This window comes from Prosopis cineraria, unplaced genomic scaffold, assembly GCF_029017545.1.
Source record: "Prosopis cineraria cultivar Desert tree isolate PC_DT_omini unplaced genomic scaffold, ASM2901754v1 PC22, whole genome shotgun sequence".
NCBI classification, from domain to species: Eukaryota; Viridiplantae; Streptophyta; class Magnoliopsida; order Fabales; family Fabaceae; genus Prosopis; species Prosopis cineraria.
In genome coordinates, this window is record NW_026555353.1 from 109,503 (window position 1) to 128,357 (window position 18,855).

The window sequence follows — 18,855 nt, forward strand, 5'->3', positions numbered from 1 at the left end:
TTATATTTCAGTAATATTTTATTATTAAATTAATAAATAAGTATAATTTGTTAAGAAAATTAAATTATTATTTATCTCATGCACAAAAAAAAAAAAAGAAAACTAGTTTAGAGAAAATAGTCTTTGCCTTCCAACTTTTTTAGGGCCGTAATGAGACCTTCATCTTTCTTTTCATTATCAATGGGCCGCTTTGGAAAAAAATTTTATGCCAGGACCCAGAAAGCCTGCACTAACGAAATTACCAAATCACCCCTACAATGCCGTTTCTCTTACCAGCCTGTCCGAATTTTCCAACGGCTACTTACGGAACTAACGAATTTAAAATTGTCTCTCGTCGCAACCTCCAACTTCCTTCATCTCGGCCCACACCACGCTCCTCTGCTTCTCTCATCTCTCATCTCTCTCTCTCTCTCTCTCTCTCTCTCTCTGCGTGAAAGCTCTTCAGGATAGGAAATGGCGGAAGCTCCATCGTTGCCGGCGATCGAAGAAGAGAAAATAGATGAGGAGTTTTACGAGAAGATCGAAGCGCCCAAGTTCGTTGACTTCACCGCACCGGAGATTCGCCGTTCTCATGAAGATCGCTACTGGTTCTGCTCTCGCGTTGGTAATTGCTTTAACTGAAAATTAAGTTTTCACTCGTTTACTCGCGACTTTAACTGGAAATTAGATTTCTTGATCAGTATGATAGAACTCTTAAAATTTCCAAATAAATGAAACCCGATCTTAATCATATATACTCATTCTCGGATAAGAGTGTGATGCTGAATGCAAATTATACAGTCTGATATACAAATTTCTCTGAATCCGATTGTGCTAGTGTATGTCTATGTCAGAATTGTATCATTTCCTGTGTTTCTTTCAGCTGCATGTGATGAGTTTATTGGTAATATTATATTTCACTTCTTGACTTTTTTCACTACTTTACATTCACGCTGATCGACTGTGCAAACATGCATGAAAATTTTAAGTCTATTACACTCGTATGTTATTCCTCCTGGCCAGGATGTGACCAAAATCATGAAGAAGAGTTGGATTCTGAAGCAATCTACAAGAATTTTGTCCTTCGGGTCGGTTCTGGTTTCACTCTTCTTGAACTTCACTTCAGTGATATTTGATCAAATTCCCAGTATCAACACAATGGTGTGAGTGACTATTGGCTTTTACAGGTTATGGCAGCAAGAAGTCCAAATGTTCGCCTCAGAAAAGCACTGAATAAAAGAGAAGCAACGTAACGAAAAAGACCTATTACTTATTCCCTTAGTCACTTCAACTAAAATTTTTGCTGATAATACTCATCCTCTTCTTCTTTTTTTTTTTTTTTTTGGGTTCTTAGTGCAAATCTGAAATGCCCACTTACAGCTCCAGCAAAATCTTCCAAGACAAGGGTTTCAAGATTGGCTTTGATTTCATCATTTTCCAAAAAGATTGGTGATTATGACAAGGCAAGAACAAGACCTCTTTCTAAGGTTAATGCAACCCCAAAAAATTCTAAGGTGAAGCAATCATCTGCTACGGCTAAGGCTTTTACTACTCCCAGAAAACAAAAGAAGAGTTTGAATATAGATCAGTTCAGAACTGTGCAAGGCAAAAAAGAAGCATTGAATGTGGCTGTGCCTAAGAACAGAGTAATAGCTAAAACTCTTGTATTTCACTCACCGAAAAAAGCAGTGAAGATCAAGAGATCTGTGGAACTAAAAAAGACACCCATGAAATCTCTGTGTTCAGCAATGAAGAAGCTTGAGATTGATAGCGTAAAGAAGAAGAATGAAGAAGCTTCTAGAAAGAAGTTCAAGGGACGTGAGGTTAAGAGCCGTGTGTTTGATTCTTTGTATCCTAACAGATGTTTGAAAGGGGAAAAGAAATTAAAGAGTGCTTCTCAGATTCATGAAGGATCTATTGTTGACCATGGTGATTCTAGTGACATGGAGATCGATGAGAAATCAAGGGATGGTTCTCTTGAAAGATGTCATAAATCATCAACAAGTTCAGAAGAAGCGGAGGAGAAGAAGAGTAGTGAAGACTATTGCACAGAAAATGAGGAGAAAAGGGAAAAAATCCCAGAAGCTGCAAAGAGAAATGACAATAAAGAGAATTCTTTGGCATCTGATGACGATAAGAGAAATGATAATAAAGAGAATTCTTTGGCATCTGATGACGATAATAAAGAAAATGTGCTTGAACTCAATGAAAATGCTTCAGCCCCTGATGAGAATAGGTATAGATTTAATTTGCATCAAAGTTGATCATAACAGGAGTATCACTTGCTTCCTCAATTTCATAATCTAATCATTTTTTCCACAGAACAATTGTTGTCAATCATAACAACCTTGAAAAGCCCAAGAATGATGAGTTGAGGAAAAAACAGAAGGTAAGATCAATTTCAGAATTTCATTAATGCTGTTTTCAGATTCACAAAATATGCTTTTATCTTGAAGCAAAACTTCAAAATTTATGCTTTATTTCGTTCTTGATACATTAGAATGAAGATTTGATTATTATGGCTTGGAAACAGAAACCTACATCTAATGCAACAACTGGATCTAAAGTTGTGAAATACAGAAAATTAAGGCCAACAAATCCCAAGCCTTTTAAGCTGAGAACAGATGTGAGTAAGGATGTTCTGTTATTGTTGGTTTCATGAAGTTCGAATCTTCAAAGACGTTACAGTAGCTAACTCTTCGTTTCATGTTTTTTGGTTGCTTTCAGGAAAGAGGAATTCTCAAGGAGGCAAACTTGGAAAAGAAACCTCTCTCACCCTTGAAAGAAACCACCGCTAAAGGAGGCAAAACAATGAGGAAACGTGTAATCCAAGTAAGTTTCATTTTAAATATGTTTAGTTGTCCAAGTAGACTAGAGCGAAGCTGATGTGGAAAGTGTTACATTGGATAAAATTAGACTTAATAATTAATATATAATAAAAAAATTATTAAATTTTAACTTCAAAATTTTGTATTAAAATGTAATGTCATTCCACTGCTTTCTTATTAGTAAATAATATGTGAGCTCTATATGCACTCAAAGACGCGTGATCATGTCTGGCACTTCGAGAATACATATTTTAGACACAAAGGCACAATCTTTCAAATTACGTACGTCAAACTTCACTGAAGTATGCGTTCCTTGTTTTTCCATCAGAGGAATGAACAAGACTCCGATAATAACAGCTGCGAAGACAGAACAAACCATGCAACGGAAGGAGATAAATCTGTAAGTTTATGTGAAGAGGATCATGAGTATGGTGTCCTTTGAATATTATTACAATATGAAATATTAGAGACAAGAAAGAAATAGCTGAAGCATATTAAATGTTAATGTAGGTAAGCATTCAATGTTCTGTCCTTGGAAACTCCAATATGGAAGTGAACAGATTATATGCCACTCCCCAAAGAAGAGATGGCCCTAAATTTCAGAAACCTATCGATACCGCGGAACGGCCAAAACAACGAGAAAAGGCAGCTCAAAAATTGGATGACAACTTTAAAAGAACGTCCCATATGACACAGCCCAAACTAGTAAGGCCAAGAAGGTAAGTTAGTTCATAGTCACTTTGTTTACTCCGATTCCAATAGTTTATTTATCAGAACCATGGTATTGAAACCCAGACACATCCAGCTAGCTGGATTGGTAACCCAATGAATCGGTCACCTTATCGGATTTGGTCAAGTGATCGAGCCAAGATTAACCCGGCTAACCAAGTCGGTTGGATGGGCTGACTGAGTTGAATATCATATATTGTTTGCCCCTCTTGAGCATGAAAACAACATCGTTTTGACCAACTTACGCTTAGCTTTAGTTAACCCGATGTAAATTGGTGGGTTGAATGAGTTGATTGGGTTACATGTTATACACACACACACACACACACACATATATATATATTTTCCCTATGAACCTAAAAATGACATCATTTTGACCAAACCTAGGTTTAGCCCATATAACCTAGGATTAACCTGATGTAACTTGGCTAATCTGATGGGTTGGATGGGGTTTATTGGGTTGTATATTATATGTATTTTTCACCCCTCCTAAGCTTAAAAATGGATTTTTTTTTGGCAAGTAAAAATGACATTGTTTTGATCTTTAAAAAAATTTCCTTCTTACAGACATTTTTCCCTGAGTGGGCCCAAATTAGTTGAAATAGTAGAAGAGAAGGTGTACTAAATATGGTCAAATATGAATATTTTTATATATTTTAATTAAATTATATTATTTTAATCATGATCGAATTAAACTACTAATTCTTAAACAGCTTTGACTTGTTCAATAAATATAACAATTTAGCCTCAAAATTAATCTACATCATCACTAGTGTCAAAACACTTGCCTCGGAACTAAGAAAAAGTTATAGCATGGTCGTATTGTGCAGTGCTTTATCAAGGAAGAAAGAGAACGGTCTTTTTGTAACACCTGGTAAGCAGCATCTCAGTGCAATTGATGAAAATTCATCTAATCCAAAGCCTAAGGAAGCAGCAAAGGCTGGTAATAATAGCGACTCATCTAGAAGTAAAGTTTGCAGTGCCAATTCCAGTTCTCGTTCAAGACCCAGGAAGACTATTTTAACTGTTCCAAAGGAACCAAACTTTCAGAGTCTCCATGTGCCGAAGAGCTGCACCAAAAAAATGACTTGAACTTCTTCTTCTTTCTACATTTTTTCTCTTTTACCCCTTTATTTGCAGTTTATTATTGGTGGGGTTTGTGTCTGATGTTCAATAATATCATTGAATTCGTGATAGTGGCTTCCTGATGATTGTTATGAGGCCATTTGATTGATATAGAGGCGTAGGCAAAATTTGATGATTCAGAACCATGTTTGTTGTAACATAGATGATTCATTTGTAATTGTTTATGTTTATTTATGATGCTATTTCTGTAAGAAGATATGATACGGTTCTGATATGTGTGTTTTTTTTTTTTACTTCCAAAACAGAAGAAAATAACTTCGATTTTGGGCATGTTTGTTTACGCAAACCTATTCACTCATGGTTTTTCCTGTCTGAGAAACGAATTCACCGAAATTTTCAAAGAGCCAAGCTAGAAAACTATAAGTAGAAGAAAAGTTATCTTCAAATATTTCAATAAATTATTATAATAATTCTTTATAAATTATCATGACATAAAATTCATGAGAGAATAATTTACATTTCACTGATATAACATCTGAGGAAACGCACCACCAAAATAATATTGTAGGCTTTATAGCACTTCCATCACAAAACCAAATCCACTAACAACATAATCGTAACCAATTCCATCATCAGACCCTGAGAACAACCCTCCAGCTGGGTCTTTTTTGTTTCTTAGAAGTTAAGGAGCTTTCCTACAATCTAGGTACAAAACCAAAATAATATTGTAGGCTTTATAGCACTTCCATCACAAAACCAAATCCACTAACAACATAATCGTAACCAATTCCATCATCAGACCCTGAGAACAACCCTCCAGCTGGGTCTTTATTTGTTTCTTAGAGGTTAAGGACCTTTCCTGCAATCTAGGTACAATAAACCAGCATTTCTGCACAGCAGATATGCGTGTGTTCTGAGTCAGTCAGTTCAGGCCTTATTGGTGATCAGGTTTTTCAGTTTCTCATTTGCAGCCACAAGTTCAGCAGATATGCCTGGTTCATTCGCTGAATGACCTGCATCTGCAACCACCTGTTTTCATGGTAGTGTGATTCAGTAACTGGACCATGTTATGCATATATAAGTTCAAGAGTAATCAAACTTCCAGAGAAACATTGTCTTGGGGGGAAAAAATCATAAACAAGAAAATTCTCTTTCCAAACAAATATATATCTATATAAATGCTCACCAATGCAAATTCTTGATGCCACAACAACAGAATTGTAAACGAGAAATTTGGTACCTCCTTTGGTCCTATATAAGTCATCTTCTAGAAGGAATTGGTAGTCCTTTTTATTAACTCATTTTGTATAACAAAAAAAAGTGGAATATTATTACTTTCTTCTAATTTTACCCTTACACAATTTTTTATCGATAATAAAGTAAAAGGTTACAGATGAGAATATTTTTAAAGATAATGTATTCAATAGGGGTAAAGGGTAAAATTTCCTTCATTTTCAAACAACATTAATAATTTAAGAACCTCCCTTTAGTTCTGGTGAATAATTAAAATTGACTTAAATATAGGACCAAAGGGAGTATTGGGCAAGACGTGGGTAAAGCTTCCCCCCTCCCCCAATTTTTTATGCAGTGGCTATTATATTTTTTCTTAATATCACTAAGCTGAAATTTTATCCTTTTTCTATCACATTTAATGTAAGGGCAGGAGGACCATTTTTCATCAACTATTGTGTTTCATCTCAAGTTTTTTTTTTTTTTTGGATAAAAATATTACATGTTGGCGTTTTTTCAAGATTTAATTCATCATCACATTATTGACTGAAGAATGCGACTTAAAGATCTATGGAACTTGAAAAAATAATCATAGAACAGCAGTATTTTTCTCTCACCCTAAAATCTGCCTCTGGCCAAGCTTTATGAAGATCCCAGGCTGACATCATTGGGCAGCAAATATCATATCTTCCCTGCAAAGTTATGAATCGTAAGTTATTGCCATTTGATAAGAAAAATGGAACGAAATGGAACAGAAAATATAATTAGTCATTTAGAAAATGAAATATAACTCCCATATCCCTAAAGATAAAAAGTTTTTTTTTATATAAAAAAATGGAAACAGATACTTCTTGAATAATAATTACAAGAACATAGCAAAGATGGAAAATTAATTCTTTCCCATCCATATGACCAAACGAGGCCAAATTTCCTGTGTCCACATTTTCATTGAAAAACATGACAGTGACTACAAATGGTGGAATTTATGTTGTCATATTTGCTCAACAGTTTCAAAACAGGATGAAAATTAAAAAACAAAACAAAACAAAACAAAACAAATCCAAGAGATGTCTCCAGCATTTCTACCAAGAGTCTAAACATAATTAGTAAAAGACAAAAATAATCAGAGTGAGTCCTGTGTATCTCTGCAAAGAGCTCGATATGAGTTGAACTGATCATTAGCCATAAACAGTGCAATTCACTACACTTGAATTCTGATGGTCATTATTGGCACTCACACTAAAAAGTAAAATAGCATTAGTGATTCTTTATACGATTTGATTGCTCTTTTAGGGGAAAAAAGATGAACAAAATTTTAACTTTGCAAAGCAAACATGTTTCCTAATAAATTAACATTTGGAAATGGAGAGTAAGAAAATCAAAGGTGCTATGAAGTTGCTTATACCTGTACAATTATAGTGTTGATATGCCTTATTTTATCAACATTATCCAACAGGAATGAATCTGATGGAAAGAATCCCTTGTTTACAAAATAATGGTTTTCAATCCTTGCAAATGCCTACAAAAAGACATAAAATAATGTCATCAGCATAATCAACACAGTCATATATCAATCCTAAATAAAGAAGGGAGAAGAATGAAGATGTTGAAGTCTCGCAATAAATTGGTTTTCTCAGTGATAAATAAGAATATGCTAAAGAAGCAAGTTCAAAATTAAGATTAAGAATACTAATAAAACGCCAGCCTCTTAATAATTAAGCAACAATATATGAAAGCACCAAGCAGGGTAGCAAAACAATTTAGCTTCTCCACTTCTTTAGAGTGCTCTGCAGTTGACACTTCTGAAATTGAATTAACCTTTAAGTTTAAAATATATACAGCAAAAAGATTTGGTGAACAAATAATGAAATTCATAACTGCAGAAAAATTGCTATTAATATATGTAATTGAGTCTGCATTTAGGGATACACCATACAAATAAAATGCAGACATCTTCATAATTAAGCATCAATACATAGAAGCACATAGTAATGTGTTTAGAGCACAAAACAATTTAACTTCTCCATGTCTTTTTTCATCAGATTATCAGAACAGAACATTCTATAGTTGCCACAACTGAAATAGTGCTAACATTAAAAAAAAAATTCGAAAACTTGTTTATAGAGGCAAGAAGTACTCTAAACAAATAATGAAATTCATAACCAGAGAAAAATTATTATCATTATGTGACCTCTCCCAGATGTATCAACAATTATAAGTTGAGTCTGTACAATGTTTACAAGAATTCTGTTGGGAGATTACCTCAATTCTGTAAAGGCGGACACAAGAAAAATCAGATTAAGCTCAAGTAGATTAACATTGTAAAGATGAAATCCAAAGTAAATCAAAAGAAGCTGACTCTGGAGTTTATGCTAGGCAATCTTCATGAAACAATTTATTAAAACAAAGGTCTATAAGCCAAAGTCTTCTATTCCACATTTGTTATTTAAACCTACCAGTGAAAAGTTATCATCATCACCCCTTTTGATGTTCTCTTCATTTGGAATAAGATGTGCAGTCATCATTTCCCATGTGGTCCATGCTCTAGCAGCTGCATACTGCAAGATGAAGAGAACATAAGAAGGAAATATAATCATGCAAATACAATTTCCTGTGAATTCATCAAACAACTGAAAGCCTGACATCTCTCTGCCTCTTTCAGCAAGGCATCAATCTCTTCATAATGATGGCCAAAAAACAATCTTTTATCAGTTCCCAACCCTAGTCTTTGAGCAGTTTTGATTTTTTATCTGACGTTCAATTCAAATTCACAATATTCTCAATTCCACGGATCGATTGGCTACATTAATTTCATTCCAAAAGATAGGGTCGCTGTTAGGTGCTCAAAACTGATAATAGGAAGAGTAATTCTATCAAGATAATATAGATCAAGAATTTTGCTCCATATCTATCTTAATAGCCACATGTAGAAGAATCTCCAAAGGATTCAAAAAACTGTTTTATTCATGATATGCCCACTGCTAAGTTACTAGGCATATTTGTAATGCTAAAGACAATCCAAGATAACTAAATATCTACATAAAATCTAAATAACTAAATATCTGGATATAAAATCTAAATAACAAAATATCTTAATAAAATCTCCTAAAACCTCTCCTAAATAATTCAAAATTCAAATCAAATAATTAAATAAAAATAATTAAAATAAAACTTAATTCAGCTTTGGTCGTTTCCTTCTTGAGTAGGTCTCTATTGTTATCTTATCAGACACTTCCTTTTCTCCCGATAACTATTTTGTCAACAATAAGTAACATCATAGAAGACCACATCTTCTATTATTTCAGGGAAAAGTTGAAAGTTGTAGAACAGATGTTTTACTTGGTGACAGTATGTCTGATGGCCAAATTAGTAGAAGCAGCAATAGAAAAAAATATATCAATGTGTTTTAGATAGAAAGGCAAATAGAAACCTCTAATTTGAACGGTACTCCTAGGTATGATTGGTATACTAAACACATGATTACATGAAATTAGAGATTAATGTATAATTTATAAAACATAGATCACTAAAACAACTCATCACTAATGAGAATTTCATTTCCTTCAAAATAAGAGGTAAGTGTAAAATGTTCTACAACATGCCATACTAAATAATATTTTTCCAATACAAACAAGACAACGGTCAATAGTGAGTGCATGACATGATTATAGCTAATGCAAAGTAAAAAGATGGACCTCAGGACACAATAAAGATCCACAATTATGTACATAGGAAACTAAACAAAAACAAGATGCCTTGCTTCATGAATAAAGATCAAAATAGAAACGTCTAAAAGAAAATTATTCATTTCTCTTTAACTCTTCATATACTTGACAGTTTAAAATTCAGGCCAAAAGAGGGAATATAGCTTAGACATTCAAATAACAACACAAGAAAATTCAGGGGAAGAAAAATGTGGAAAGCTATGCAGAGGAAACCAGACACTCACTTGAGTTTCCATATCATCAGAATTTAATCTCTTCCTGTAGGCCTCAATGAAGCATCCTCTCTCATTATCTGGAATTAAATCTCTAAATGGCTCCCAAGCTGCCATCACAAGCACAAGTTATCAGCCACTTTAATTCCTTGGGAATTTAATAGGCAAAAAACATCATATTCAACCATACATGAGATTAATGGAAATAAAAAACCGAGAATACCAAATTAACAAGAGATCTGGAATAAAAACAGCGATATTATCATAAATATCAGCACATGTTCCTTTGCATTGAAAGAAGCTGAACATGATGCTCCAGCATGCTTCCATATATAACAGAACAAGAAACCTATTCAAATCTTTAAATAAAATGGTGCATGACATGTATTCACAGCACAAGGAATTTTCCAGGCAAAGAAACCAATGAACAGCATATGGTACATACCATCAGGGAATATTGCAGCAGCAGCACCCTCATAAAACCAATCAATCTCTTTCTCTCGCAAAAGAAAAATTCCCCTGAGGATTATGCCAGTAACCTTGGAACAAAATTAGAAAAATACATATATCTATCATAAGAAGTGAGCAAGAACAGCAAGAAAATAAACTACTCATCTGAGTAATCACTTATACAATTTTCAAAAGGAAAATAATGTTGAAAAAAATAAAATAAAAATAAGACTTCATTTGAGAGATTGTAAAATAAGATCAAACCAAAATCAAAACAAAGTTACAGACCTTTTCTGGGTGTGACTGGCTGTATGCAAGAGCAAGCGTGCTTCCCCAAGACCCACCAAATACCTGGATAATTTAAGGAAGAGAATATCATAGCCTACCATATAAGAATCACAAATATATTCTGAAACCAGAAATGACCTATTACCTGCCATTCTGGAATCTCCAAGTGTTCCCTTAGCTTTTCAATGTCATCAATGAGATCCCATGTGGTGTTCTGTTCTAAGCAAGCATGGGGCATACTTTTTCCTGCGCCTCGCTGATAAAGGAGCATTCATCATCAAGCAAAAGCATCATATATTATTATAGCATACAATCAGAAACAAACCTGATCAAATAGAATAATTCTATAAAATTCAGGGTCAAAAAATCTCCGATTACTCGGTGAAGTACCACCTCCAGGGCCCCCATGAAGGAAGATAACAGGCTGCAAGAACAATGTTTCAATGTGATTAACCAAATTTTTTCATGATTCTTTTCTTTTGGTAAGTCAAATGATTAGAATATTAAAACAACAAGTGTTATTACATGGATTGGATTATTAAAACAATGGCAATAAATTGAATCAGAAGAAATGTTCAATCAAACTATGAATGGTAAACAAAAAACAAAAGATTAATATCAAATTAAACTAGAAAACAAAATGCTAAACCTATTCACTCATGCATGTATTTAAATAGGCTTTGACAGCCAACAACCCTTTGTCACATTTCTACCCCAAATGTGGGAGTATTACAAGAATTTCAATGGCAAGAAGAATAGACATGGTAATTTGGGAAAAGAGAACCAGAGTGTCAGCCAGCTAGTCATTCAAAATCCTTCCCAAACTAACAAGCCATCAGGATTAAGGAATGCATAAAAATTCCATAAATTCCCTATTATCAACTCAAGAAATTGTCAGCAAGCACCAAAAGTGAGTACAATATTGCATCATGGTTCCCACAGAAACGGAGTCTTTTCCCAACCATCAGAATCATGCATTAACATCTCAGCAAGAAAAGAACACCGATTGCTCACAATTGACTCCCTCCCATTTTACGGGATGATCCATGAGATAATTTAACATTAAGATCTCGCTCAGTTGCATCAGAAATCAATCTTGATAGAATCATTAACTTAACAATAGTCCATCTATTCCCAACCCAGCCAACTCCAAGATCAATCAAATAAGCATACAAGCTTAAAAAGTCAAAATACAGTTTCAAAAGTCAAAGTACAAACAATACTTCAAACAAATTTTGCATATCTAAGCAGCCAATAAACCAGTGACTACTCACATGCCCATCTGGGTTTCCTGATTGCTCCCAGTAGATTGTGTGTAGATCCGAAACTTTCAAAAACCCTGTACCATACGGCTCTATTTGCGGGTAAAGATTTCTGTTCAATTCCGGAGACTTCTGCTCTGAAGCCATCAAATAACTGGGTATCGGTTCACTTTTATGCTGAGTACTTTGCGCAAGCAAAATTGATTTCTTTCTCCCTTCGCAGCAACATAAAAAAGAACAGAACTTTCAGCAAAGCCCAAAAAAAAAAAAATCGCAGATATAGAATAAAAAACCCCCTAATATCACGTGAAGGAAGTATTTAAAATGGCGATCAGCCGATCATAACGAATAAATCAGTATCAGGTTAAAAAAGACCCACACACACACACACACAGAGGGAAGAAAACTAGTATCAAGAGTTACCCAAACTAGCATCCCAGAGAAATTTAACAGGGACTCATTAAACAATCTTAAATATTAAAGCGAAAGACAAACTAGAGAAGGAGAAGGAGATAGTGCACACACACACACACCTGAACCTGGGGAGGATGGATTGTTAGCAGGGGATTGAGCAGAGAAGGGATGTGAAGGAGGAAGAGTGAGAACGCGTGGAGGTGAGAAGGAGGAATTTGAAATGGCGTTTGGAGTAAAACCCAACTTCATTGTTGAGTTCACGGCGGCTTGTAGTGCCATATCCCATAGGTAACACTACATTAATGAGAAATTCTAATGCCACGTAATTTATGATTTATAATTTGATCAATTAAAATGTTCCAAATCAATTTAAATAAAATATTTTTAATTAATTTTATTTTTATAATAAAATATATGTTTAATTTTTAATTTTTTTATTATTCTTAATGTTAAAAATTAATTTATATTCAATTATATGTGAATATTATGTTTTTATTGAATAAATTTTAAGTAACGTGGCATGCCTAAAAATTTCCCATACAATAATAGCATAGATGAGAGCCATTTCTGAATTCGCGGTGTAACGGCTAAAGATTAATCATCTTATTATGTTATGATGATATATTAAATTAAATTAATTAAAATCCATAATTTGATGATTCCTTGCGTTAATACAAACAAGGAATAATTTTTATTTGATTTGATTAGATGGTTCCTTGCGTTGATATATTGAATTATTTTTATTCCTTGCGTTGATAACTTCATCTTACAAAGTGATAAATATTATAATTTTCCTCTTCTAGAGATTCCTTATGAGTTTCTCTCTATGTCAATGAAAAATCTTGTTTATAATCTTTATTCTCCAATGACTCTCTTGCCAACTTCTGTCATGAGAAAGGTGTCCAGTTTGGATAGGTGTGTAGTTGGTTTTTTGTCTCTTTTTGTTGGTGTAAATTATTTCTTCCCTTGATTTGAGTTGTTGAGATGGGAATGGTGTTCAATTGGCAGCAATAAGGCAAAGGTTGTTTATCCAAAAAAGTGATGATTTGTGCGATAGTTAATCATAGGTTTTGTAATTTCTTATCATAAGCTAAGAGATGGGAGATGGGAGTACTATTAGGGGTATTGGCCTGGGCTTCTTAGTTAGATAGGCAGTGATTTGCAACAGAGATGGGAGTGCTTTTTTTTTGATGCTAGTAACTAGTTTGTTGTTGTTACTTGTAGTTTTAGTTCTTTTTACATGGAATCTGATTTGTTGAAGTGGCAAATATGCTATCTGGGTGGCAATTATTATATACATAGGGATGATACTATTATAATGGTTCTATGAATCCTCATCCCTATTTCCCAATGCAACTTTTAATCTCTTGGAGTTTTCACAATAGCGACGACATTTTGTGCAGTCTAGTTTTGACATAAGGCTTGTGAGAATTTTGGTAGTGTCATTTCTTTTTTATTTTTAATCTTTATGTCATTTTCTATTAGGTTTATGGTTTTTTTTTTTTGTGTTATTTCTCTTATTTATACTTTGTTTTTTGTACTTCATTTATTTTTGTAAACCCTCCGATTTTCAATGATATTTCATGTTTCTTGGTGAAAAAAAAGGAATAAATTTTAGGAAAAAACTTATATACTTAATCTTATATATTGGTTTTTAATTAAATTAAGACAAATGGATCTTTATGTAAATTATTTATTTTATAATATATTCTCATCATTAATTTTATTAACACATTAAGATTCACTTATCATGATTTAATTAGATATAAGTATATTAAATATATAAGGTTAATTAGTATATAAGTTTTACCCTAATTTTTGTACTTGATTGATTGTCAATGGATGACTGGATTGGCAATTTTTTTAATGGAATTATAATACACTTAAAATGTTTTCACATAATTAAATATTAACAAAAAGGATAAATTGGCCCATTGCCAAAAAAAAAATATTTTGCCTAGAAAATATAGACCAACTTTTTGAAACTTGAGAGTATGGCCGATTAACATTGATACATAATAATTTATAATTGATGTATAAGAGTTTATTATTGATATACAACGAATTTATTATTAAAAATTTAAAAATTTACAAAAGGTTTATTATTGATATATAACGATATATCATTAACAAATATAATAAATTGACCATAATATAAAATATAATAAATATTAAGTTATTTGCTTGGTTTGATCTTATAACAAAAGTTATGTCCACAAACACTCCTAACAAAAAGTGGTACAATTGAAAAAGATTTAGTCTATAACTTATAAGATTGTGGGTTCAAATTTTATTGTTAATGTCAAGGTTTTGTTAATAAACAATTTGTAATTACTTTGTAAGCACTTTTAAACTGGAGACATACCATAACCTTGATAGACCCATCTAAAATTTTGTGTGTGTGTATGTATATATAAATTGATAGTCATTCTATTTTTTAAATTAAAATATGGCTGGTTTTTATTGAATTTGTATTGAACTGTTGAAACATTAACACAAAAGCCCAAAACCTTTTGATTGAGTTTGAAGAAGATAAGCCTATTATACTTTCATAACCCTAAGCCCGTTTTTCTTTAATAGATATTTTATGGGCATTGTTATAATTTTATTTTTTTACTTTTTTGTAAATCTGTTTATTTATTCTAGGATTTCTAACTCTACCTCTATATAAAGTAAATAAAGGGTCTGGTACTGTGTGCCTTTTCAGACATTTCCCTTCTAGTGAAAATTCTTCTTGTATCAGAGTAGTGACAGCTTTCTGTCTCTTTACTCCATGGCTGATAAGATTGTCTATGAACACTGTATTTTGTTCAAATATTTTTAAATATAATCATGATAATACATTTAACCAAAAAAAAATGAAATTTTAATAACATAAAAAAATAAAAATCAAATAGCGATTAATTTTATTTTAGCCTAGATAATCTTCTACTAGTTAGGATTTTATTTCTTTTAGTTAGTTAGAACAGTTAGTTTGAACATTAAAAATTTAAAAGTTATATCTTTTGTTTTAAATTTTAGGTAGTAAAAAAATTTAGGATTAAGAAAAGATATTATATTCTAGATAATCTTTTTTTGTAAAATTAAAATTTAAAAATGGTAGTTAAAACAAATCTAACAAAATCCTAAAATTAGTTAAATAAAATTTTCTTTTAAATTAAAAAAAATTCTAAAATTCTAAATTTGAGATGAGATTCTTCATTCTAGATATTCCTCTTTTAAATTGAAAATATGACATACAATAATAAATATCATTTAAAAAATGAAAATAAAAGAGTTATAATAAAAAAAATTGAAGGCTGAAATGCAAAAAGCATTTAACCTTTGGTCATTCAATGATGAGAGAATCCGAGCCGCACATGTAGAGAAGAGATACACGCATGAACAAGAAGCAGAGTAGGCACGACAAGCAGTCCCTAAATCATCCAAGGTCATATCTTAGAGGGCAGAATGCAAAGTTAGGTACGCAAACATCTATTACCTCACATGCAAGCTCAAGAAAACCCCTTCCCTACTTCTACTTTTTGGATTAGACGACATAGTTTAACATAAAGAGGTAAGACTAGGTTCGTATGTTGAAGAAAAGTGGCTCTGTAGATGAAATTTAGTGCCATGTGATTGAAGGAGAAGCCAAATCGAGTTAGGTTTATGAGATCCAGGTATGAGATTCATCTTCTATATAAAAGGGGGAATGGTCTGAGCTTGGAGAGGGGGAGTAAGATTCAGAGAGATTTTTGAGTGTGGAGATCAAATTTAGAAAGAGCAATAAAGTTTCGAGAGAGCAGAAAGCTTTAAGAGGTACAGGAAGAATGAGACTGAGATGCAAAAAAGGAAAAGGCTAAGAGAGAGTTTGAAAGAAGGAGATTAGAACAAATAAAGTGATGAAATCAAAAGAAGGGGTACAAAGCTATGACCAAACAGTGAGCAAGAGGACTCGGCTTACATCTTCATCTCACGTGCATTTCTTTTCTCAGGTATGAGTTTATCAACTAATGCTACGGTTTATAGCCTTTATGTGGGATTCATAAGTTCAAGAGCATAGTGATCTAAAACTCTTCTAAAGGATGCTTGTAAGATATTTGTAGCATGGCTAGCCTTTGTTAGACTCTTAGATGTGTTTAAATATTAAAATTTTGATCCATTGTGTCTTGAAACATTACTTTTATATATGCTCTTGTGAGTTCAAAACAGCTTTAAACATGATTTATCCAAGCTTGTCTTTTCTCTTCCTATACCATGGATCCTATTCTCAATCCCTCAAAATAAGCATGCTCATGGATTAGTAGGATTTGATGGCTTCACTTGTTGGTTCTATTGTTGTCACTTAAAAGGTCCTAAATCCTTATGCAGCTCTTTTTTATTGAAAGCTTAGAGTTTATGCTTTTGGTGAATTCCGTAAAAAGGATTAGATCAATTATGTTTGCTATCTTAATTGAGCTTAGCATAATTTCTAGTTATTCCCATCATAGCTTTGGTTAAAAATAGTGAAGAAATTATTGTGAATTGTGCCCAAGTGTTGGATTAGATCTTTGAAATAACTTTGGTGGAATTGCTGTAAATGATGTTCCCCCCAAGATTTTAATATGTATTAGAAGATGTTCTGAACTTGTTCTCTTCTGAGAAGAAATTGATTAAAGTTCTATCTACTATCTTTATCGATTTAATTTAGTTTTGGGCATTTTCCCATTATGCTTTTCTCTTAAACATTAAAGAAAGTTGTTGTGGTTATTGGGTCAATTGTTGAATTGTATTTTCAATATAACTCAAGAAGTGTTGATTGATTGGTATCGTTTGATTGTCTTTGATTTGGGTTTTGGCTTATTCTTGACATTAGTTTGATTGTTTTTTTTTGTTCTTCTCCATGGAATTCGATCCATGAGGAGTTCTTGTAATCAATTTTTCCTTCAAGCCTTTAATATGTATTACATATTCTTGACTTTCTATAAAAGAGGCTCCAAGTTTTGTTTGCTGTCCTAATTAGCTTGATTTGATTTTGAGTTTATATCAGTCATGTTAGTGTCTCAAATAGTGAGGGAATTTGTTGTGATGCCAAGTATTAAATTGGGTCATAAAGGACTTTATGTACTAGGCGAGACTTGTTTACATAGCCAAATAAAAAGAGAAGTGAAATATAACATGGTTTGTACTTCTTTTTGTTCCAGTGAATTCTATGTTTTAGTGATTCTTAAGCACACTGCACTAGTCATAAATGCTTCACCTTGAATTTGAGAGCTTGTTGTTTGAGATTTTGAGAATTTCTACAAGCATTTAATGTGATTTCATACTGTGTAAATCAATAAGATTTTATAAGCATGAGAATCAATTTTGTTAATTAAATATGGGTTTCAATGGCCCATAATTCAAATTAACGATTTTGTTCTTATTTTTTCCCAACCACAATTTAAATCAATTAAAAAGATTTAAATGGTATAATGAGAGATTTGAAGAATCTCCATAGATATTAGGTCAAATTGCCTCATCGTGTGAGATAATAAGTCCTCACAGATATCACAATTATTAATTTATATAATAAATAAATATTGTAAATAATCATATAGTGCAATGGCGTCTTGCAATTCATGTAGCCGACCCCACATAGTGGATAAAGGCTTGTTGTTGTTTGTTTGTTAATAATATAATAAATTTTTTTAAAAAAGTTAATTAAATTAACTAATTTAAATTATAACCATACTTAGATGGTTAGATCCTTTTGTCATATGATATTTTTTAAAATCTCTGCAAATATTTAGGATAATTGATTACCATATGAGTCAATAAAACTCTACAGGTATAATGATTAAAATTCTTTACCATACTTTTTTGCCATCAGTAATAAAAGTCACTATTGGCACATTGAATAAATTATATATATATATATATATGAGAAAAATATTAAAAAAATATGTTGTAAATAATTAAGATTTCATATTGCAAGAGAAACATAAAATTTCTGCTAAGATCAATTGTTCATCCACGAGACAATAAGTCTTCGTAGGCATATTGAGTCAGTTTTAGAAAAGATTTTAAAATTACTTTTCTATGTTGACAAAATGAATTTCCAAAATAAGAGAAAATATATTATTTCATATACTTTTCAAAAAAAAAATATGAAAAGAATAGTTTCTAAAATTAGTCTAAAACAACAAAAATTTTTTTTCTAAAATTTAAAATGGAAGTAAGAAAGTGAAGCTAAATTCTCTTTGTAAATTAAAACATACCAACCTATATTTTAGAAAATTGTTTTGTTTGCAATTGATAAATTATTTTCATTTAACTTTCTCTTTTCATGAACATCAAAAATTAAAAACCATTACCACTCACTCTTATCTCAAATTCTGTGAACTTTGATTTTTATTACAAGGTACATAAGCCTCAGAGTTAGACTATGGGTTAAGTCTGCCCTTATAAATAAATACCTATTTCTTCATTTTTTAATGTCTTACACATGAATTATATGTGAATGAGAAAGGGTAATTAAAATAACTTTAAAGCCATATTAATTTAACATAATTAACTTTAGATAACTATTCTCACGAACGAGTGTTGTAGGGTATTTAACACCTTTTCACACTCAATCAACTCCCAAACTCATCTTGTTTTCACATACTATCCTTTCCATTTTCTTTTAGAGAGGTTTTCTAAGATTTTTTAT

At 32.2% G+C, this 18,855-nt stretch overlaps 2 protein-coding genes across 5 annotated transcripts; one reads left to right on the top strand and one right to left on the bottom strand.

Moving 5' to 3' along the window:
- Positions 1–372: 372 nt before the first annotated feature.
- LOC129294935 (uncharacterized) lies at positions 373–4,864 on the top strand. 2 transcript variants are annotated; one of them, XM_054933401.1, is made up of 10 exons: positions 373–604; positions 1,003–1,067; positions 1,167–1,228; positions 1,334–2,215; positions 2,302–2,368; positions 2,480–2,605; positions 2,707–2,811; positions 3,136–3,207; positions 3,318–3,526; positions 4,367–4,864. In XM_054933401.1, exons 1-10 carry the CDS (start codon positions 454–456, stop codon positions 4,626–4,628), a joined length of 2,001 nt encoding a protein of 666 aa, XP_054789376.1. In that variant the 5' UTR covers positions 373–453; the 3' UTR covers positions 4,629–4,864. The 2 variants fall into 2 exon arrangements, with proteins under 2 accessions (XP_054789376.1, XP_054789377.1); XM_054933402.1 differs by having other exon boundaries at positions 2,513–2,605.
- Positions 4,865–5,057: 193 nt separating this feature from the next.
- On the bottom strand, positions 5,058–12,481 carry LOC129294936 (proline iminopeptidase). 3 transcript variants are annotated; one of them, XM_054933405.1, is made up of 12 exons: positions 12,413–12,481; positions 12,323–12,372; positions 11,802–12,004; positions 10,853–10,951; positions 10,673–10,783; positions 10,528–10,590; positions 10,235–10,328; positions 9,802–9,899; positions 8,309–8,410; positions 7,258–7,371; positions 6,470–6,544; positions 5,058–5,651 (listed from the first exon to the last, which is right to left on the bottom strand). In XM_054933405.1, the coding sequence occupies exons 3-12, from the start codon at positions 11,934–11,936 to the stop codon at positions 5,550–5,552; spliced, it is 993 nt and encodes a 330-aa protein (XP_054789380.1). In that variant the 5' UTR covers positions 11,937–12,004; positions 12,323–12,372; positions 12,413–12,481; the 3' UTR covers positions 5,058–5,549. The 3 variants fall into 3 exon arrangements, with proteins under 3 accessions (XP_054789380.1, XP_054789379.1, XP_054789378.1); XM_054933404.1 differs by having other exon boundaries at positions 12,329–12,481; XM_054933403.1 differs by having other exon boundaries at positions 12,323–12,481.
- Positions 12,482–18,855: the final 6,374 nt, after the last annotated feature.

Excerpts from the sequence above, each read along its gene's own strand:
- LOC129294935 (XM_054933401.1), top strand. The coding sequence starts at position 454 with ATGGCGGAAGCTCCATCGTTGCCGGCGATCGAAGAAGAGAAAATAGAT. Across the intron at positions 605-1,002 it reads CTGGTTCTGCTCTCGCGTTG|GATGTGACCAAAATCATGAA; the intron begins GTAATTGCTTTA and ends CCTCCTGGCCAG. Across the intron at positions 1,068-1,166 it reads ACAAGAATTTTGTCCTTCGG|GTTATGGCAGCAAGAAGTCC; the intron begins GTCGGTTCTGGT and ends TGGCTTTTACAG.
- LOC129294936 (XM_054933403.1), bottom strand. The coding sequence starts at position 12,452 with ATGAAGTTGGGTTTTACTCCAAACGCCATTTCAAATTCCTCCTTCTCA. Across the intron at positions 10,329-10,527 it reads GCCAGTCACACCCAGAAAAG|GTTACTGGCATAATCCTCAG; the intron begins GTCTGTAACTTT and ends TTTTGTTCCAAG. Across the intron at positions 5,652-6,469 it reads GGCCAGAGGCAGATTTTAGG|GTGGTTGCAGATGCAGGTCA; the intron begins GTGAGAGAAAAA and ends CCATGAAAACAG.